Source organism: Lottia gigantea (genome assembly GCF_000327385.1).
Source record: "Lottia gigantea unplaced genomic scaffold LOTGIsca_71, whole genome shotgun sequence".
NCBI classification, from domain to species: Eukaryota; Metazoa; Mollusca; class Gastropoda; family Lottiidae; genus Lottia; species Lottia gigantea.
The window spans coordinates 717,619-741,344 of NW_008710397.1; the positions used below are offsets into that span (position 1 = coordinate 717,619).

At 33.9% G+C, this 23,726-nt stretch overlaps 3 protein-coding genes across 3 annotated transcripts in view; 2 read left to right on the forward strand and 1 right to left on the reverse strand.

Moving 5' to 3' along the window:
• Positions 1–837: 837 nt before the first annotated feature.
• LOTGIDRAFT_167982 (hypothetical protein) lies at positions 838–2,052 on the reverse strand (the record flags this gene model as incomplete). The annotated part of the gene is made up of 2 exons (XM_009065864.1): positions 838–950; positions 1,425–2,052. 2 exons carry the CDS (start codon positions 2,050–2,052, stop codon positions 838–840), a joined length of 741 nt encoding a protein of 246 aa, XP_009064112.1.
• A 4,215-nt stretch (positions 2,053–6,267) lies between these two features.
• On the forward strand, positions 6,268–6,537 carry LOTGIDRAFT_130858 (hypothetical protein; the record flags this gene model as incomplete). Its single annotated transcript, XM_009065865.1, has 1 exon — positions 6,268–6,537. One exon carries the CDS (start codon positions 6,268–6,270, stop codon positions 6,535–6,537), a length of 270 nt encoding a protein of 89 aa, XP_009064113.1.
• A 12,942-nt stretch (positions 6,538–19,479) lies between these two features.
• LOTGIDRAFT_235858 (hypothetical protein) overlaps positions 19,480–23,726 on the forward strand; it is a gene marked incomplete at its 5' end in the record, with an annotated part of 11,144 nt that continues 6,897 nt past the window's right edge. Inside the window, 6 exons of the mRNA XM_009065866.1 lie at positions 19,480–19,518; positions 20,759–20,981; positions 21,302–21,433; positions 21,879–22,006; positions 22,494–22,687; positions 23,289–23,427. Coding sequence (XP_009064114.1) covers positions 19,480–19,518; positions 20,759–20,981; positions 21,302–21,433; positions 21,879–22,006; positions 22,494–22,687; positions 23,289–23,427 — 855 coding nt within the window. The remainder of the gene's footprint in view (positions 19,519–20,758; positions 20,982–21,301; positions 21,434–21,878; positions 22,007–22,493; positions 22,688–23,288; positions 23,428–23,726) is intronic.

A 23,726-nucleotide genomic window follows, 5' to 3' on the forward strand; every position in this document is an offset into this window, starting at 1 on the left:
TTTATGTAGAGCATGTAGACACTCCAAATCAAGTCAAAGAATCTCCCTTCAATGCCCGAGTTTGCATATGAAGAAAAGGTGAAATATTGCAGAGTTCTTGTTTTGATCGAAACTTTACCCTCAAAAATGTTCAAAAGTGTTGCATGAAATCTCCAATATATTAAACCTCTTGACCATTTCAACTTGAGCGGCCGTTTACCAGCCACATAATAACGCAATATATACCTGAGCGGCCATTATCAAGTTAGGGTGGGGTCCATGAGCGCTGAGCCTCAGCAAGTGAGAATTAAGCCCCAGCAAAATCGTCTTCAGTTTAACTGAGATTGATTCATTTATAGTGTCTTTGAACCAAATCAAAAAGGTATAGATTCTGATACGATTTGGCACCTTAAAATTGTCAGAATTGAGTTGTCTGGGCCTGTAATTCTTCAAATTATCTGAGTACAAAATCTGAGCCCCAGCACCAATTCATTCCTGGCAACGAGGCTGTGTCGTATACATCAAACTTATTAGTTATATTTCCAATAAGTTCAAGGTATATGATGTTTTAATTCATTTACACTCAGTGTTCATAGGGTTTAAGAACCTACTCGAGTTGATAACTGTCAAAAATATCTATTCAAAGCTTATCTGGATCAACATGTTTCTGACTATATCCAGTCTTACTAGGAACATGAAATGACTATTAGGCACATATTTGGTTTGAAGTCTTGGCAGAAGTTAATGTCTTTCATTGTCTCTTGTCATTGCACATATTAAATGCTTTTTTCTATCACTTTAAATGAGAAAAAAATGACTAGATGTTCAAAACTGTGTAGACAGGCCACATAGTCATATTTATCCAGACTTTTTTCTTCGTAACTGGTTAGGAGTCATTAGCCCACGCATAAAAAAGGCTATTAATACTATTGGCAACATTAGTGGAAGCAGCAACCAGGTGATAGGATCAGCTGAAATAAGAGGGAAAAAAAATATATTTATGACTGGAGAGATTGACCAGAAATTTCAGCGAAATGATACATGTAATACATATACATAATAATACACATATAACACATGATACATATCTTGCCAAAAGAGTAATACAGTGGCATCAGGTGTTCGGTAATGTTTAACATTACCATGGTAACCTGTTGGAGTGGTTATTGTAATGTAGCTCAACATAACACTGTCATAATTGGTAAGAAGATGAAAAATCTTGACTGAAGCATCAAGTTACAAAAAGGCTTATAAAACAAAATAATGAAAGCTGTTTTTTGGCAAAACCTCTTGGCATGTATCTTTTTTTCCCAGGCCGGAGCTCAAAGTCATAGTTTCGGAGTCCATTGTCTAACATGTGGACTATGATGAGGAGCTTTTGTCTTCTTACACTCGATGAATCAAGATGAATTAGGGAATGAACCTACAGAAAGAAATAAACTTACAAAGTTTGAGTCCACCAATAAGTAAGGACTTGTCCTCATCACCACAGACATTAGTATAGTTACTATTTTTATCTTGATGAGTTGCTTCCCCTTGTAATATTTTGACTGGGATTATGTCCCCTTCATCTGTATCATGTAAACCTTGTATTTCCTCCTTGGCTTCCTTAAGTAGTTTCTTAGCTTTGTCCTCATCACTTTTGGCTTTAAACATGTAGGCAAATTTTCGTCTCTCGGCAGCTTGCATCGCACTATTTCGTATCCTGTCCATACGTTGTTCCATACTTTCCAGACGGGCATTCTGTTTGTTTTGTAATTTAGTAAGGACTGGATGATCATCTAAGTTAATGTTCCGAACACCCTGGGTATATGTTAAATTAGTATTATGCGGTACTTGACTAGTAGTATAAGTATCAGTAGAAGTATTTGACTGACTATAACTTGCTTTGTCCGAAATGGTAAAATCCAACGCGTTACTATCACTAGTCATGTTTTCAATGTCTGCCGAGAGCCTGTTTAAACGTGTTTTAGATAAACTGCGTAATCTCTCTAAATCTCTATATAATGACTCATCTACATCCTCTTTCTTTCTCTTACGATATTTATGTCTTTTACTGTGAGCTGCTCCCATTTCTCTGCAAGTAAATTAATGGCAATGAAAATACAAACACTCATATATTATATATCATGTTTTTTCTATGGGCTACTTACTCATACCACCCATGATCTGACGAGATTATCTTCTTGATACCATGTTCTTGAACCCAGTAGCATCAAACTTTTCCGAATTAAATGATTTTGTTTTTAATCTTGAGAAAAATACCAAGGTTAATTGTATAACAAACTGCTGTTTTCAAAATTTGACAAGGTACTGTGGTAAAATCCGGTAAAGGGACATTCCGCTTTTTTTGTAGGCTGAAAAATTTTTTTGCTAAAATTTGTGAAAACTTTACACCAAAATCTAGAGAAATGTATCCCATAACGTACCTGAATATTAACTAAAAAAAATCCAGCCGTTATAAATTTTCAATGCAAAAACTATTTAAAAAGTTTGCAAATTTTGCAAGCTGTTTAATTAACAATTAGTATTCCCTGTTTTTAATTAACTCTTTAAAAAACAAATTCAGGTTAAGTTGATATATAGATATCAATAAGATTATACATAGATATAAATAGCATACTTTAGAATATTTTCAGGTATAATTTACAATGTTTTTGATAAAGAAAATGTTTTACAAAAAAAGCAGAATGCCTCTTTAATTTTACACACTCACTCTAAATAAAAAATCTCTACTCACTGTCATACAAATAACACAGACATCACTGATTCAAACAAAACCAATTCCATTTCAACCTGAAATTATAATTTAGAATTCATTACCAGTTAAACTGAAAGCTCAAAATAAAATAAGAAAGTTAGTAATTGAGACTAAACTGAGGGAATATACTTACTCAGAATGAACTAAGAGACCAGAACCAGTTAAGTGAGTAATTCAGAATGAACCGAGAAAGTTATTCAGAATAAATTCAGAAAGTAATCAAGAATAAACGAAGTATGTAATCAAGAATAAACTAAGTGAATAATCCAGAATTAACTGAGAAAGTAATATTCAGTATTAACTGAGAAAGTAATTCAGAATAAACTAAGTGAGTAATCCAGAATTAACTGAGAAAGTAATTCAGAATAAATTTAGTGAGTAATCAAGAATAAACTAAATGAGTAATCCAGAATAAACTAAGTGAGTAATCCAGAATAAACTGAGAAAGTAAACCAGAATAAACTAAGTGAGTTATCCAGAATAAACTTTGAAAGTAATCCAGAATAAACTGAGAAAGTAAAGCAGAATAAACTGAGAAAGTAATCCAGAATAAACCAAGTGGGTAATCCAGAATAAACTAAGTGAGTAATAATAAACTAAGAGAGTAATCCAGAATAAACTGAGAAAGTAATCCAGAATAAACTGAGAAAGTAAAGCAGAATAAACTGAGAAAGTAATCAAGAATAAACTAAGTGAGTAATCCAGAATAAACTAAGTGAGTAATCCAGAATTAACTGAGAAAGTAATCCAGAATTAACTGAGAAAGTAATCCAGAATAAACTGAGAAAGTAATCCAGAATAAACTGAGCTACCAGCTCAGAATAAACATACAAATATGTAGAAAGTAATCCAGAATAAACTGAGAGCATAAAATGTTTTTCACTTACATATTACAAACAAGATATTATATATTACATTTGAATTGATAAATTGATAAATGTCAAACAGCAGGCCAGCATTTGTTTAATTTATTTTTTTTAAAGTATTGAATAATTATAGGTTAAAGGGATATTGTGCTAATATAATAATAATATGTTGAGTATAAGCTTTAATATATGTTTTCTATATTTTTATGTCCATCTTTAACGTCAATACATCATTCCAATTTTCAGTCAGACGTCTGTTGTCCCTGCAATTCCATTAATACTAATTGCAACATATGCCTTATCACATAAGGCCCTTCAAGATTACGATTAGTGACATTAGTGGAAATGCAGGAAGCCCAGACGTGTGACCAAAATTGGAATGGTGCAAATATTTGCTTTCAGTGTTCCAGATATACATAAAAAATTTAGAAACCTCTTTAGAATCCCTTTAATTACAAAATACTCATGGCTTATCAACTAAACTCTTAAAGTATTCATTTTAAAAGTGCATCTATACCATGAACACTGTATTATTATGCAGTAATATAGAAAACTCTTCAAGAGGGCAATATTAGAACAGTGTAATATACTTCAGGGCAATATGAGAGATATATCATGGATATTTAATACCATAGCCATCTTTTATAAACTATTGTTTTCCATTGTATTCTTACACTGTAAAAAGTATTGGTTAAATAAACTAAATTCATCCATTTGTCATTTATATACTCTGTGGACATATTTCGAGGAAAAAAACTGTTTTGTGAATGGCCTCTATATTTTGTGTCCAACTATACATTGTGGTGTGTCCCGGCAAGTTTGATGACTGTTTGCAAACCTGTGCCTAGGTTTGGATTTCAGTGAAGGGCAGTTATTTAGACATTGAACCGAGGCTTTGTGTGCTACATGCTGTTTAAACTTCTTCAGTTGAGAATGGCAAAAAGTATGCCACAGAAGTAGCTGAAATTTTCCTAATTGCATGTGTAATTTCCCATCTTTATTAACTTAAAAAAATAGAGCAGAAAAGAACATAAAAGTTTATTCCACTAAGCTCGATGCTTTTGCCATAATAGCACTACAAACAACTGCTAAATACATTGGATTATGTCCCTTGATTTTACTCATAATTTGGAGTTAGAAATGAGTCATACTTTAAAAATGTTTCAGTTCATATTCCATCAATTCTTAGTCACTGTAAACTATTTTTCAGAGAAAAAAAAATTGAAAATTGAGAAAGCTGATGCCATTGAATTAAGAAGACTCAAAACTTGTAAAAACTTATTGAATAATACATAAAGTCATAATAATGCAAAATTGTTTGTCCACTTAGGATTCTTCAAACAAAATCAAATTAAAACTGGCACAGTACATAAGACAAATGAGGAACAAATAACATTAGTAAAGAGATAAAAATAGTAACCACAAACCAAAAGTCTGCCAAGACAAATTCCGTCAAGAAAATATGAATCAGTCATACAAGTCGAAATTGTAAACATACGCCAATGAATGAGTCATCATACATTAGTTGAGGGTCATTTTCTAGCTACCTCACTGAAGAAAATCCGGTTTTATTTGTATTCTTCGTTCATTTCATACAACAATTTATTTCAAAAGTCAACCTTTACGAAGTCTGTGATATATTTTCTCAAAATATTTAACAAAATTCGCATAGCAGACGAAAAAAACAGCGTGTTTATTTCCTATACACACGTGACCTCATTCGTTAGCTCAATGAAGATTTGGTTTGAAACAGCTATTCTATCATTTTTAAGCGTCTGCTTCGATTAACATTTGCACAATCGTCCATCAATGTAGCCTTATGCAACTGGACAAAAGTTGTCAACAATTTACGAGCATGCAGAAAATGGTACAAAGCATACTTACGAATTTTCACAGAGCAACCTATTTGATTCATTCTTGACGCCATATTGAATATTTTCCCCAGTATAAACAACCCGTGACGTAGTTTGATGCCAGCCAAACTTGGGAAAGCCTATCATTAGTTCTATTCTAGGTGGAACTCTTTTGACTTATGTTTTATAAATCATTGAAAACATGTTCTTGGCGTGTGAACCACTTTTCAAATGTGTTAAAATTATAATGTTTACCTATTGCGTGTTACATTTATTAAAGACTTTCATTTATCTTATGTAGGAAAATGTGTTGAACTCTTGCAGGAATTATTCAATTTTGGTAAATTCATATCTATGTAGGATTTTCCTTTAATTTTGAAAATCATTTCCTCAGTGAAATTTTGCCACAAATGATTTGCCAATTAATTCACTTAGAAATTGAAAACCACCTGAGCGCAGCAAGAGAGGAGATCTTAACACTAACCTAACCTTCCATCCACAGGATTTTTTGTTTCATTTATTTTTAGATATTTAACGTTACGATTGAAATATGCCTATTTCATAAAACGAACTTTTGAGATTTTAATAAACAAAAAAAAAAAAAAAAAAAAAGCTTCAGAGGTGATTGCTATACTTTGAAGATATTTCTTTTAAAAAAAAACTCTACAAGTAATAAATCGCAAATGTGAGGCCTGAAAGTTAATTATTATTATGTAACATAATTCTGCCGAACATCTTGAGTTAATTAACATAAAACTATTGAACGTTAAATAGGCTTCAGTTTGTTTAACGTGTAGAGTAAAGACGTATGGAAATAATTATCACAAGAACGCTGAACGTCTTTAAACATAACACACGGCTGCTGAACGTTTTGAAAGATAATATAAGGCTGCTGAACGTTTTGAAATATAACACACGGCTGCTGAACGTTTTGAAATATAACATACGGCTGCTGAACGTTTTGAAATATAACACACAGCTGCTGAACGTTTTGAAATATAACACACAGCTGCTGAACGTTTTGAAATATAACATAAGGCTGCTGAACGTTGTGAAATATAATATAAGTGAAATTTAAAATTAGGCTGCTGAATGTCATGAAACATAACATACGGCTTTTGAAATATAATATAAGATTTCTGAATATCTTGAAATGTAATATAAGATTACTGAATGTCTTGAAATATAACATAAGGCTGCTGAACGTTTTGAAATATAATATAAGGCTGCTGAACGTTGTGAAATATAACATAAGTGAAATTTAAAATTAGGCTGCTGAATGTCATGAAATATAATATACGGCTTTTGAAGCCTGCTGACAGTCTTGAAATATTATATAAGATTGCTGAATGTCTTGAAATATCAATAAGGCTGCTGAATGTCTCGAAATATAACAAGACTGCTGCAAGTCGTGAAGTATAACAAACGGCTTTTGAAGCCTGCTGAAAGTGTTGAAATATAACACAAGACTGCCGAAAGTGTTGAAATATAACTGCTGAAAGTCTTGAAATATAACATAAGGCTGCTGAATGTCTTGAAATATAACACAAAACTGCCGAAATCAGAAAATGTCTGTACAAGTTAGGGGCTATGTCACGTGAAACGGCTGTGGTCTGCGTCTGTTTACGCAGTTATCTCCCATACATTCCTTTGAGAGCATCATCAGAAAAATCATTAACTCTGACATCAAGATTTGGTATTTTTTCTGTTTTCATTTTACAAGAAAATAATGTATAACAGTTTAATTTAAGAAATCTGAAAAACTTGTAGACATGACGACTCAATCCAGTCAGTTCTTTGGCTCTTATTATATTCAAAGAAGGGCGTAAAACTAACAATGAATTGAATGGAGTTTTGCGTTCTACTTTTCTGCACCTTATAGACTAATGAAGACAGGCAACGCCATGAGGTGGACAATAAGTCTAATCTTGACAGAACAGCAGCAGATGGTGTAGATTTAATTTATTAATTGGGCCAGGAAAAAAATGAGTGTACCTTTTTCGACAAGTAACAGATAAAGTCATATTTTACAGAGAGATTTGTAGATAATATCAAAACAATGTCTTTTTTTGCCCTTGGTCCTATATTTATTTTGCTCATGTAACGTTTCACAGATTGTCGGGCCATTCCTATATGCTGTTATCCCAGTTTTGTTAGCGCATCTAGGATATATTGGCGTTTAGGGGGATAATAAAAACGACGATACTAATATCCTTTAAAGGTCACAAACCTATCTCCTCTGTTTGTTGAGGTGTAAAATCTAATCCTGAGAAATGGGGAGGAATCGTCGGACCAGGAGAGGAAATGGGAGGCAAGGTGATCTACGACTGAATTTAACATCATCGACCCAAAACATACAGAAAATCGTAAAGGAACACTCGGTCCAAGGGTTACATTGAACTATCTTGATATGTGGAGTATGATGGTATATTCATTCGTGGTTAATCATTGAAATCATTTTTCGAGTGAAATATTTTTCAAAACTACTAATTTTTTGGGGGAGTGATAGATTTGGGATAACTCTTTCGGGGAAGAATGATCTCACTAAGGTAGAGAAGCATTGGTCTATTTCTTGTCACGTACAGATATTACCAATAAATACTATAATATACTATACAATAAATTTGATTGAAACATATTTTGAAAACCTTAAACCCGGAATGTAGGCAGGTGACTTCATAGGAAAGAAATTGGGCCAAATTTATTATTTGCCAGTGATGTCATGGGTCGATGCACTTTATAGAGATGAAATCTAATGGGGTCACCGGGTATCCTTTATTCTTGACGTATTTTAGTGGGATGTAAACAAGTAATAAGTATATTATTATGAGTCGTTTTGATTCACCGAGGCAAATCGAGATCAAAATATTACTCCTTAAAACACTATTCATAATAGAGGATGCCCCAGAATTTCAGCATGAATTACTCTTAAGCATTCTATCGAAGGTCTTATTCTTTTATTATAAACAAATCCACCTTAACGACACAACAAATGCTGGGATTGGTGTTGATAACGAAAACGATAATGATAATTGTTTGTTTTGATGGTGATGATGATGATGATGATGAATATTTGACGATAACGATTGGTAATTGATGATGACGATATCAGTAATTATTACCATGATGATGACGATATCAGTAATTATTACTATGATGATGACGATATCAGTAATTATTACCATGATGATATCAGTAATTATTATCATGATGATGACGATGTCGATATTTATGACCATGAGGATCACGATGTGTATTTTAATGACGATTTCGATGTCTACCTTCATAATGACGTCGATAAGATGATGACGATTTCAATATATTTGACTTTGATGTTTTTACCATGATGAAGATGGTGAGTGTTATCGATGCTTATGCATCCAGGTACCTCAGATTTTAATAAAAACTTAAATTGGCAGGTCGATCAGCCCCCTAACGAAAAACAATAGACAAAATGTTAAAGACAATCCTAATGTAATATTTGATGTAAATTAGTGTTAATTTCACATCCAGTCTTTTCACTCCTTTCTTAATTTCGCAATAGAGATGAATTCTATAAGATCTGACCGATCCCGTCTACATTGCGAACATGTTAAACATCAAAGAGGAATGGCAATTGTTAATGGTCAAAAATGAAGTCATACCCGGAATAAAATATATCCTTATATTTGTGCATTGTAATCTTGGTGGAGGTAATATACGTCCACAAACTTGAATTTTCTGAAGTCAATTGTGTTCCTTATGAAGAAAATATCCGTGGTTTTTTTCAACATCGATTTTTATTTCAATGGGCAAAAGCCACGAATTCACAGAACAATGCGTTATTATTGAAACTAGTAACACCAATTTCCAATTTTTCTTTCAATAATATATTGAAGAGCAAAATAAACGTCAGCCCGTTGTAGCGTATATATCTTTATTTTCAAATGCTTATACATGTAAGTAAAGAAATCAGAGAAAGACAGTTTTCTTTACTTAAGGTGACAAAAAAAGTATCTTAGAGCATTAAATGAGTTTATTGTTCACAGAACATGCAACAGCAAGTGTCTCTTAAAGGGACAGATGCGCCATTTTGGGGGTTGATTTGAGTCTTGAATATATGTAAGTAGTTTTCAGAAGCACTAGAAACGTACGAAAATCGCATAATTCCTTCAAAAATATTTCAAACTATTACTTTTTTTTCTTATTTCTATAGATCGCTTTCCCTCAATTGCAGTGTCTTAAGAAAATACGACTCGTCTTTTTAACTCTCAAAGGCGCATAACTCTGGACACTAATGAATTTGAAGGCTCAAATTTCGACGCTGAGCTGTGAACACTGTGACTGATTGGCTTAGCTAATACATTTCCGTTTCTGAGACTTAAGGTACTATTTGTAAAAAAAAAATGGCGCATCTGTCCCTTTAAGTTTTATCATTATCACAATAGACGTTTCTTTTGTCTTTGAGTATATATTTTGTTCTTGTTCAATGATTCCACTTTGCTTAATGTTCAAAGTTCAATTTTGGAAAGTGAACCCTATTTCCAAAGCTATTACTATCCTGTCAAGGTTATGCACCCGAAAAATTTGTCGAGAACATGCGTTTAGCTTTAGTCAACTGCAATTGATATATCATTGAATTTTTTCACTTTGTTTTATTCAGTCTGAGATGAAAGGTCGTGAATAGTAAAGAACAATACGTTATAATGTTTTTGCACGTTTGGGTAGATGTTATATATCTTGACATCTGATCGTCTCGTCCATCATGACGTAAAGTGTTTTCATGTCCTTAATGGGATAACTATTATTACCATCGATCACCTTATTAGTAGAAAATAAGAACGAAAACTCCATTTTCGTATTATCACTGGACTTTGTCTTGGGACGTAAATTGGACAAAAACACACCTTTTCTTAAAGATGAATTCGTGACTGATCGACTTGACGATCTTAATGATAAAGATGAGACTTGATGATCGAGTCATAAACCTACCTGTTTGTCAAGAAATGAAACCACAATAGGTTATTTGAGCTGGTGAAAACTGATATATCGCAGAACGCTAACATTTTTTAAAAGTTTTGGTTTTAAGAAAAGTGAAATGAATTCGAATAAATCGTATGATTTGTGGACTACTGGACAACCAGAGGTAAGACAATTTACAAATTTATTTCCCAGCCAATTTTCTATATTTTATGTAAAACTATTTCTTATCAAGAAAACTGAAAAAAGAAGTGACAAATTCACGACAAGAGTTAATAATTAGTTTGGTGTTAATGTCAAATAGCTACTGTTTTTGATATTCGCTAGGTATATTATGATTCGTAAAAATGAAGTGATCTTTGGAAAAAAAACTAAAAGCGTCAATCCCGTCCAGTGACGTTTATGGACAGTTGGTAAACGAAAGAGGAATACTCCGATGTCAATATCATGGTAAAATTTCACTCGTTGCAAACTGCAAGATATATGCGATCAAAAGCCAAATAAGGTTCAGAAAACATTTGATTCAATTTGGATCCAAAACTTTTACGTGTTTATAGTACGTCACTATGTTTCACACCTATATAATTATATACTTGTGTATCACAAACACGTATATGATATATTACAAGAAAGCGAGGTGTTGAATAAGTCGAATAGCGATAATTAGGGAATTTTTCTTGAAAAATTCATTTCCATTACAAACAGAAAATATTCCATGGTTTCTATTTCTTGTTTCATTCTGGGTTCTACAATAATAAAGTTTCGTCACATTTTCAAAGTAACCTTGCCTTGAGGGGAACTGTATATCTGAAAGTGTCCACAGATCTAAATTAGAGTCCAGTATATTTTCAAATGAAAGGAAAAGAATGAGATGGAGTTTTATGTCCTTTTTAATTTTCTTGATTGTGTCGATGAAGAAGGCAAGGCCATACAGAGTTAAATTAGGGATATTTTGCGAAGACAGCGACTATTGTTCCGTTTCCAACTGTACAGGAACCAAAGCCTTAAGGATCGGTTAATGGCCCACTCTAATGTACCATCTAGTCCTACCCAATCAGCATAACCTCTAGTTATAATACCAGCCATTTATCAATAGTTCAAAGGTAAATAAATACACGAATAAATAAATACATAATCCACATGCATAAATTACAGGTATGGATAAGGATACCATTACGTCATTACGTCATAATAGGTATATCATTCAACAGTCACCAGCATAATTATTGAAACCTATACCCTATTGAGCTTTATTATATCAAAATGATTAATTCATGATTGTTTAAGAGGTATGAGAAGGGTTGGCTTCTAAACAATAAGAACAGTATTAAACTTAGTGCTCTTTTATACACAGAATTAACACATGTAAAGTCATGTTTAGTTTTAGCCATAAGAGGGAGTTATATTTGTTTTAATTTGTCCTTAATTTAAAAACAAACTGTAAGGAATACGATTTTCCCTTTTTCCGCCATAACATTCCGTTATAACTCGACTACCACTACTATATTCATCATTCTAAAACATCAAATGGCAATCATCATCATAATCATCATCATCATTGAAAGGACTATCAACTTAAAGTCTTCGTGATGTATTTAATGACAGAAATATTATTATCATTATCATCATTTATACACCAGTTACCAATTTAAGGGCCATCATCATCAACCAAATCACCACTTAGAGGCAATCACCATCATCATCCAAATCACCACTAACAGTCAATCATCATCATCATCCAAATCATCACTAACAGTCAATCATCTTCATGATTTATATACAAATGATTCACATAAATACGACAGAAATATTATTATTATAATCATCATTTATCCACCAGTTACCATTAATTGAAGGGTCAACCAAACAGCCCATGATATATTAAGGAGATGATCGGACACAAAACCAGTAATATTTTCAGGGATTCCTTACACAAACTTTCCTTTAATTTGATTATTGTTGACTAAAAGCAAACCCCACCAGGGGCAAATATAGAATATATTGACTTCAAGTCGACCAGCAAAAACCATTGTGATTCTATTTGACACAATTCAAAACGTCGTTCTATGTACATAACAATGTATGAAGGGCTATTCAGATTGTTACTCTTTTGTAAATACTAGACTATATTTTTATTCAATTCATATTAACCTGTTTAAGATTTCTTGACAACCCGCAAAATCAACCATCCGACTCTTTTTTTTCTTTTGAAAGACCAATTATTTGACACTTAAAACACAAAATGTCTGCTTTCCCAGATTACGTTACCTTCAAATCGATTCGTATTACACAAAACCGTTAAAAAAATATAAAGTTACCCTCTGTTGGCTCATATCATATTATATGATCATAAAATTGTCACGAAGGTCAAAACTGTTATTCGTTTTTACTTTGAGCAAGAGCGTCGTTTAGGAATACAAATTAGTCATATAATAACAATAGGAAATATTTTCTCACTTTTCAATAAGCGAATACACACAACGTACAGTGTACAATGAACAGTAATATTAGGCTTCCCTTGATTTCTATATTATGTCAAGTTATCTACGCCTGCCTTCCTTGGTTTATGGCCCCATGTTAACGACTGACCGTTCCTGTCTTGATGACAGCAAATGCTGATATCATGGACTAGGTAGTTGTTGACAAGTTAGCTGATATCGCAGACAAGGTAGTTGTTGGTAGATGACAAGTTAACGTCTTATTCCAGCAGAAGCTGATACCGTAGACTTGCTAGTTGTTGATGGTCGTGGCAGGCAGTTGGATCAGTTGTATGGTATGGTACAATTGGTTTGGTAGTTCGGAGACCATTCTAAAAAGAAGTGTCATTCAATGGTTCAAAATAGCACGAGGACATAGGCTCATCTGTAGATTCACATCTGTAAAGCGTGGTCTTAATTTCTTTTCCCGTGAATATGACGCTTTCATGATTTCACCCCAAATACCTCCCTTACATCATCACTGTCAGGCGGCAATAAGAACCGAACTACTAACCCCCAGGCTTGTGAACAGCCGTCTACCTGGAAGATATTCTTAAACAATTCAACAGATACCACAAAAACTAACAGAGTTTGATTACGCCTTCCAGACAAGGCCATTATAAACCATACAAATAAAACACTCATAAAGGCATGTTGTCATTATATCGTATAATATACACGAAATACTTTTTAAATTTACTATATAATTTTACGGTCACCTGATAATACAATGACATTGAATATTTGACATCCAAATAAAAACAAGAATAGACCAAGTACAAAATCCGATGAACTAGAGCGTTACGTCTTCATTTTCTGAAGCTGAATAAACAAATTAATGAAAACAGACGGGAAGCGGACGTTAACATGTCATCTACCAACAACCAAAACACAACCACACAACAACCTACTAACCAACAACCAACCGAAAAACCATCCAAGCAACAACCAAACAACCGTCTACCAAAACCATGAAGTATACTTCAAAAGGAAATATTACAATAAAAGTAACGCAAATTCTGATATTCCTTAATTTTTGAAGGGATTTTATCTGATTTCTCTGCAACAAACGTTACTTCGACAGCTAATCTCAGAAGTTTTTATATTCACTTGACCTGCTTCAACAAACTTGATAATGTCAATGAAGTTGGATTTTTTATTCCGGGAAAATTTTGTAACGCTGAAATTTTGTTTAATATATCCTGGATCAAAAGAACACACGATAAGAATATTCAAGGATAGCTAGGATTTATTAAGGTAACGCCATTGTGAAGTTATTAGGTCCAATTGCGTCACATAAAAGCCATTATAACCGAGCCTAAACAAAGGATATAATGAGTCATCAAGGCTTTCAAAATTTATGCTTGAAAATCGTTGATTTTTCTGTGGGGTAGAGTGGGCGCCTAGCAATTGCGAAACCTTACGGTTAGGGGCTAATTTTCATAACAATTTCCATCAGCTGACGAATTCCGACTCTGCCCAATGTAAAAACAAACGTAGCCTTACCACCTACATAAGTGACATTCTTTCTAATATGTTATGAATTGAAATATGAATGTGTTAGTGTATCCCGCGGCTAGACAAGTGTCACAAATTAATAGATGTATGATAATATCTTAATAAAACTTTTATTTTATTTGTTTATTTTCTAAATTCATTGAATACACCTATATCGTCCACATTTTGAGCTTTTATGCTAATAATTCGGTCATCTTTAAACGTATGATTATTCATAATCCCAGATCGAAATAACTTTACTCATCTACTATTCTGTGGACATTATTTATGTTCTGCAATTTACTTTTTTTTACTACTCTATACTTTATATAACGTTTTATACTTTATATAACGTTTTATATTTTACATAACGTTTTATGCTTTATATAACGTTTTATATTTTACATAACGTTTCATAATTTACATTAAGTTTTATACTTTATGTAACGTTTCATAGTTTCCATAACGTTTCATTATTTACATTAAATTTTATACTTTATATAACGTTTCATAATTTACGTAACGTTTCATAATTTACATTAAGTTTTATACTTTATATAACGTTTCATACTTTACATAATGTTTCATACATTACATTAAGTTTTATGCTTTATATAACGTTTCATACTTTACATAACGTTTCATAATTTACATTAAGTTTTATACTTTATGTAACGTTTCATAGTTTCCATAACGTTTCATTATTTACATTAAATTTTATACTTTATATAACGTTTCATAATTTACGTAACGTTTCATAATTTACATTAATTTTTATACTTTATATAACGTTTCATACTTTACATAATGTTTCATACATTACATTAAGTTTTATGCTTTATATAACGTTTCATACTTTACATAACGTTTCATTATTTACATTAAGTTTTATACTTTATATAACGTTTCATAATTTACATTAAGTTTTATACTTTATATAACGTTTCATTATTTACATTAAGTTTTATACTTTATATAACGTTTCATACTTTACATAACGTTTCATTATTTACATTAAGTTTTATACTTTATATAACGTTTCATACTTTACATGACGTTTCATTATTTACATATTTATATATAAATTTTCATAATTTACTATATGTTTTATACTCTATATAACATTTCATACTTTACATAACGTTTCAAATTTTACATTAAGTTTTATACTCTATATAACGTTTCATACTTTACATAACGTTTCATAATATTCATTAAGTTTTATACTGTATATAACGTTTCATACATAACATAACGTTTTTAAAACTTATATAACGTATACTTACAGTTATATACTTTGTATTATAATTGTAAACATTGAACCGGGTCAAATCCAATCCTACAGATTGGAATTAGTTTGCATTTATTTGTATTACATGTATAATAATACAGATAACCCTTTTCCAGGAGATCACTTTCACCACGAATATTTACCGTTTCACCAACATCACTTGTACAGGCAATACAATTGCAAGTCAATGGGTGAAAGAAGCGAAGGCGACGATGAAAACACCCAAAGCCATGCACTATGCAATTGGGTAAATTTTACATGCAGTTTTGTTAGCTTCGATAATCTTATCAATAATCTTTATAGTCAATATCCGCGTTCAAATCAAAATACCAATAATACAAAAGTCCAGAGTTATAATATGATACTACTATCGATGTGTCAATAATACGGAAGTGGTTTATTTACTCATTCTATTGGGTATTTGACTGAGTACTGTTACACTGCCCTATTTCAATCATATGCAAATTGAAGGGATTGGATTATGTAAAATACCAAACAATCACAAATACATCTTTTATCCATGTCACTTCGGCGTTTTCAACCTGGTTTCACCCTGTAAGTGTTGCCAGTAGCTTGTCTACGGTGGAGGCCTTTATCATTGTATATAGTGAAAGACTTGGCTGTGTGTCCCCCTTGACAATTCTATGGTCCCTACTTGGCCCTTCACCTAATGATACATAGGGACGCCATGTAGGTCGAAGAGGTTGGCATGCAAAGAGCGTCTAGTCTTAAGGATGGGGCAACAGATCGGAATGGAAAATATTTTTCTATGAATACTTCACACTTGTGTCACCACGGTCCCGAGGAAGTATGACGAATGGGTGAGTGGTTTTGTCACATTGACTCATAGCATGTCAGATCGCCCTCGCCATTGGCTCAATCTGGAGCAGAAACATTTGGACGTTAAGCTCCAATATATTTCATTTCATCGTCTAAATTATTCTTTCTTATATGGGTGATTCAAGTGATTCTGTTGGTCTCTCTTGTTTGCTTCTGGTTCAATTTGATAACAAAGACTGCAAGGAGCTCTTAGCTTAAAACACTATCTGGACTGCAGCAGTCACATAGCGTCCATTTTGTCTTCTCTAGATGTCACAATCGTTACCTTTTCCGGCAATGCACACATCGTGACCCAACTGGACCAACGAGTCAAAATTTCGACGTGAGTTAACCTTAACCGGTATGTCACCTCAGCTTCACATTAACATAAATCAACTAGTTAAAGTTCACGAGGACACTTCGTGGCATTTGCTATATGAGGCAAGACTTCCAACCCCATCCTCCGGAATATTAGCGGCCAACTACGGATTTACACTTGTGGTTTATATATTTTCCGACATGACAAAATTGCAGGGAAGACCTAAAAGAAATCACTAAATAGCAAGGAATTATAGGGTGTGTGTAAAAGTAAGGATTTATAAAAGGGGGAAGGGGGTAAAGTAATTGATCAAGGAGCCGAAAGGCAAAGTTTGGAAACCTCTTGTTTACATCCATCCACATGATATTCAATGTTTGAATCTGTAGTGATACTGGATTATGTGTAAGGCTACTACATCATATATGGGAGATTAAGGTTGATCGTAGTACTAACATATGAAATAAATGGAGTTTCGATTGGCAAAATCAACTGCATTTTCAACGACTGCAAGTAGTAGCTTGTGATCAATACCTGGATTCAATCGATCACTTGACGCAATCCTTGCCCATTTTATCCACTTTCGTTAACTTGTGTGTTCTCCAGTGACATTTGACTTGAACTATAGGTCTATTAATTTGTTCAGATCACAGATAGCTAAAAAATCGCACTTACTCGTGTCCTGGTAGACATGGTCCGGATTTGCTCTATTATTTTATTTAATGACAGAGACCCAAATTATAGAGAAAATTATACATGATAATCGCTTATGAAAAGAGAGTACTAAAAGGTTACATCAAAATAGTTTGTGATATGTACATAAAGATATTCTGTATATGCCCCAGGCCTATATATATATAAATAATAAAGGTACAAGATGAATAATAGGTGGACATATTTTTCAGTAAATACATAGTGTATATATAAATGTTCTCAAAAGAATTACAGATATTTTATTGAATTCTTACGATCGAGTCTACACAGTAATTGGCTTGGGAAAAAAATTGCATTGACAAGAAGCATAATTTACTCATAATATAATGTGACGTTTTCAAGTCCCATACCATTTATCAAAAGACGAAAGTCACTTTTTGATAGGTGAAATCATACGCTCGGTGATTCAAAACCACATACACGAATGGTACATTGAAAGTCTTTTTGTATCTGCCTCTGATGGATATTGTGACAGTAATCAGCTTTCAAAATAGCTATCAGAGGCCTCAGGTACCACAATTTATTGTTCCTTTCCGTATACACATCGGATTTTTTAAGGTAGAAAGTGATCAAAATATCAGTCAAAATCTTCGAGCTGTTCATATTGACTTCAACCGAATTTTGAAATTGCTCCGAAGCTTCTGAAGGAAACTCCTTGTGGTGTTGGTTTGTACTCCCAAAGAAGGTTAAGAAGTAAAATTATTATTTAGCTCATGCTCAAGCGTAAGAGGGTTTAAAATAATTTTAACTGGATGCGCCTTTTCCTCACGTCTTCAATATAAGGACACAGCTCTATAATACCGATTAAACGTTTTGAATGACATTGCTGGGTAGGTCGGGCGTAACAATTATAATATACATGAGTCATACCATCGATCAATGGTTACGTTTATCATGCAGTCAGCATACGCAATATCAAACTTAAAGATATTAATATAAACAGAAATGGCGTCTGCAATTTGATATAACGTTTCGATGAGCAAAAAACACGTGTTTGAAATATGACAAGAAAAAAAAATTTGCAGATGAAGGAATCGAAGAGCAACTGAAGACACTAAGGAGATTCTGATCAATTTGTAGATTTAACTACACGACGGCCCTAAGTTACCTTTAGTTGTTCATGCTCTATTTTCTGGATAAAAAAGTGGATCTTGTCGACTCAGTCAAGGTACGCTGTACGGTGCGGGATTATTGATACAATTGAAAATAGAAGAAACTAATCGTGTCCGCCTCGTATCTGTACCTGTACCTCGTGTATCTTCTATTTTCGTTTGTATCGATCAATTCCAGACCAAATTCGCACCAGATGATGCAAATATTAAGTCTACTGTAAACGGTACAGAATAATATCACTGTTAAGTGTCGTCACTCAAAGTTCAAGTAGGCATTTGAATATATTAAACTTTTTTTCGTTACTTGTCCCACCCATCTTGCATAATGGTCGAGAAAAAAAAATACGTTCACAAAGGAGACTTTCTGTTCTACCAGCTTGTACTTAGCCAAACCTCTTACCTATGATTTTTCAAGGATTTCGGTACCCATTTATAGCTGGGTCGACTGGAATTGTTATAGATCTTATAATACCAATTTGCCTCTGCTGATTATAGAAAGACGAAAAAAGCCAGACCGTCAACACCTTTCCTGTCCGTGCCCAATACGAGCTTTTTGCCTCTTCCTAATATTTGGAAATAGAAATCCGCTCTCACCTGGCAGCTAATATACCAATCTTTTCGGTGGGAACCTTGTGATCTTATGAGAGGCAAAAAAAAGGACAAGGATAATCGGACTAATAGGAAATTTCGGTTGTAAATTTCAGTCCTTCCATTTTAAAGAATTAAACCGTCTCATTTGTCCGAAAGCGAGTAGTTAAATTGGTTTAAATTGAATGATTCTGTGTTGTTGGTTTGGTTGTTGATACTTTATGAAATCTGGTAGTGTTTGAATGACATGGCGGTGAAAATCGGTCCCGGATGGTGTGACTGTGGCGTGAGTTAATCGATCTTCTTCATTCTTCGAAACTCTGATCATGGTAGTTCTTGTTAGTTGAATGGTAGTCGTTGGTTTGGTTTGGTTTGGTTAGATTATCTGATAACTGTTGGATAACTGGACAACCAACAAGGTTCGGACTTGGGTTTAAGTAGCTCTGACGCCATACCGGACCAAATAGTGTTAATCATTCTCACTGTCCTCAAGAAATGCATATGACAGGCTATTTTTGCTTAAGTGATATATTTTCTAGTATAAATACTAATAAAAGATCATACATCAAAATATGACAAATACGTGAAAAAAGCTCATTAATTCACATAAAAGTGATATCTAAACATTTAAAAGATAAGATCTAAAAGGAATTAAATACTAAAGCAAATATTTCGCTGTAGTGTCAATATTCAAGCATTTCTTTGATATATTTATTGTTATTTCTATCCAAAGCGGCAATATTATTAAGTTGTGGGTGATATTGTCTTAAATATCAAATCAAAATCGTGACTTTGAAATAAATGAAATGACTTAGAAAATAAATTTTAAACATCGCATTGACTTATAAATGAATGAATGCAAATGTGCTTTATGTCCTTGTACAGTCATCTTCACAATGTCAATCTATTACGAATTTCGTCTTATACCTTGACTGCAATATCCAGTCACCTGTTCTCGTATCACGGAATGCGTCAGCCAATACAGCCAATGAGAGCTCTCAATAGGAAGACCTTAGACAGTATGGCTTATTGTTTACATCTTTCTGTCAAGGACTCTGATTGACTTTATTCGCTAACGTACTATCCAATCAAATAGGTGCATTTACAAACTTACGTGATACAAGAAAAGTGGCTATTGCAGTCATGATATAAGACGCAGTTATAATAGCTTGACATTGTGTAGATGCATTATAGTGAATTTGCTCATTCGCCTCAAGTCCAACTTTTGAATAATAAACTTCAAGTACCAAAACGAGCTGTCCTGAAGAGGATTGTGTATTCGGAATACGGGTCGGCAGCATGCGATGAAATCTAGTAAATTAGAAAAAAGTTAATGACTTAATTCAATAAAATGAAATAAATTCAAAGGTATTGACTTGGGAATAAATTTATTAGTTTGAACTGAAAAATAAAGTTTTTTGGCTTCCCTTTAAATGATATCCAAAATTGAGAAGTAATACAGGTAATGCTTTGCATGCTAGAGAGACGGGTTGTTTATCATTGGACTTATTTCTTACACTTTACAGGGGCTATATGAGAAGGGCAATGTCTACTCTAACAGAAATGATGAAAGATCAGCAGAAAGTTTACCTCAGCCGAACACAACTGCTGATCACGAGGACGATGAAGAAGAGATAGATCGTGGTCAATGGGGAAATAAAGTAGAATTTATTCTGTCATGTATTGGTCTCTCAGTTGGTTTGGGAAACGTCTGGCGTTTTCCATATTTAGCTTACAAAAATGGCGGAGGTAGGTAGATATGTTTAGTAGCCTAATATTTTGACAAATTCAAGAAATAACGTCACAGATGAATATCTAATCGCGTACCTTTGAACGATCCAAGGCGAGACGGTGGGAGGGTGGAAGCTTGTTAGCATACGAGTTTCGTTCACAAAATGGCCGACTTTTGCCCCTTTGAGTCACCTTTATGGTACATGAGTGTCATTTACATCGTCCACGAAGAAGCGGTGTATGGTATACACTTAGTACCAAGAGTGATGAAGTGCAATAAAACAAGTGAAATTTAACCAAATTTCAGCTATCCATATGCATATATCTTTGCTTTTCAGCTGCCTTTGTGATAGCCTACCTCATCCTACAGATTGTGATTGGTAAACCTATGTATTTCATGGAATTGGTTATGGGTCAGTTCTCTGGACGAGGACCTACTGGAGTATGGGCAATGAATCCTGCTGCCAAAGGTTTGTTACATTACCTGCAAAATCATATTCCCGGCAACTTATTCTGGAAACGATCTTAGCGCTAGGATGTCCTGNGTTCTTATCTTCTAACATTGATTCTAGGACATCCTAGAAAGATCGTTTCCAGAACATGTGGCCTGGTGTATTGGGAACTATAAGCTTCTAATAAGCATTTCAAAATTACATAGTTAAATGAATTATTACATAGTTTTCTGGATTTATTGGATTATAGAGGGATTCTGTTGTATAGTTTTGAACACAGATGCATTTGACCCAAGATTTAAAATTCTGGGTTTTTTTTTCTTCCTAAGTAGTAGTTTACCTTTAACAAAGACAAAACATGCCTATTCAAACAAAGACAAAACATGCCTATTCAAATTCCATCGTTCAGAAGCAGTAATTAGTTGTTGTCAGAGTCGATACCTAATAAATTGTATATTTGCAGGTATTGGTATGTCCATGGCGCTGATATCACTAGATGTAGCTATATATTATAATGTTATCATGGCCTATACTCTATACTATTTCTTTGCTTCCATGCAGACGACTTTACCATGGACCGAATGTAAACCAGTAAGTTAGTTACTTCCCTTAGCTTTTAAATTCTTTAAAACATCGCGTGAACCACCAGAGAGAACATGGATCTGAAACTCCAGAGAGAACATGGCTCTGAAACTTCTGAGAGACCATGGCTCTGAAACTTCAGAGAGAATATGGCTCTGGAGATTCAGAGAGAAATGACTCTGAAACTTCTGAGAGACCATGACACTGAAACTCCAGTGAAAACATGGCTCATGGATGACTCTGAAACTCCAGAGAGAACATGGCTCTGAAACTCCAGAGAGAACATGGCTCTGAAATTCCCTTATTTTATCAAAATGAAAAATGAAAGCAGTTATTTTCTACCATACACAACTGTGAATTTCCGCTGAATGTTCTTTTACTAAAGTCACTATTAATCAGCGCTCTAATAAATGTCACCACATGACACTTTTGTCATTAACCCAATGAGGAGCAGAAAAAGGACGCAGACCTATAAATACATTTCTTATCGTTTCAGGAATGGATAGACTGTATAGCTAAACGATTTAAATTCCCAGAATATTGCACGGGGAATGAAACATTTGACTTAGATCTTGGTGAATGCCGTTGTACTGGTAATAGCAGTATTGATTTGGTAGCTGAAACCTATACTAACTGTACACAATTGAATTTTACCGGTAAACCGAAATCAGCAGCCGAGTTTTTCTTTTAGTAAGTAAGGTGTCTATAATCCGAATCAGTGTACCAGGCCAAAAGATAGCACAACAAGTTTTCGAAGTCGAGTTTGATTAAGGTTACACATCAGAAGCATCAATAGGGAAGTTCTTTAGACAAGAATATTTTTAGAAATGCTTTACGTTTTGTCAGGTGCCCATCTAGAAAATACCTGAAGGAGGGGGCCTCTGAGGATTTCAGGTGGCCTGAGATTAATTTTGAGAACGTAATGGCTTAATTTCCACTTCAAAAAACAAATTTTACGGGCGTGTGGGGAGGGCCATGGTCCAATACGCCACTGCGTTTTGTTCTAAGGTGACTTTTGATAAATAACTACAAAACTCATACAACTTTAGAACTAACCTTTTGGAGAAAAGGGGTGAGGTGTCCACCTTCTTTGGACAAATGATGAATGAGGAACCATGTCTTACTCATGGCCACAGGAGTTTCACGCCGACGGTGTCGTGGTGCTATTCTACCGATTTTATCATAACATCAACTGTCCAACACTCTAGCCGACTAACCACTCGACACTTGGTGAGGGACCAACAGCAAGAGCTGTTAAAGCGAAAATAACAGATTCTTTTTGGTTTTTCAGTGAGGAGGTTATCCAGAGATCTGCAGGTTTAGAACCCGAGAATTTAGGTTATCCGCTGTGGTGGTTGGTATTATGTATGTTATTATCATGGGTTGTGGTTGTTCTCTGTTTAATCAAAGGAGTAAAAAGTTCTGGTAAGGTAAGTATCCATTACAAAACTGAAAGAAGCAACACTATTTTACAAGGATAACAACAAAGGATCCTTTCTACCAGACGGTCATCGGCAAAACCTCTTGGCATTGACGTCATCAACGCGGGAGGAATTGCTTACTTTGCAACTTGAGTCAATAGGGAAGTTAACTCCCATTTCCAAATCGGTTTACGCCCGAGGGGGGAGGGGGGCGAAATATCTGAGATTGCTCCAATTTTTAATATAGTTGTGATATTTTTGCCCGAAAAACTTGCTTTCGGGGCTGAGAGGGGGGGGGGGGGGGGGGG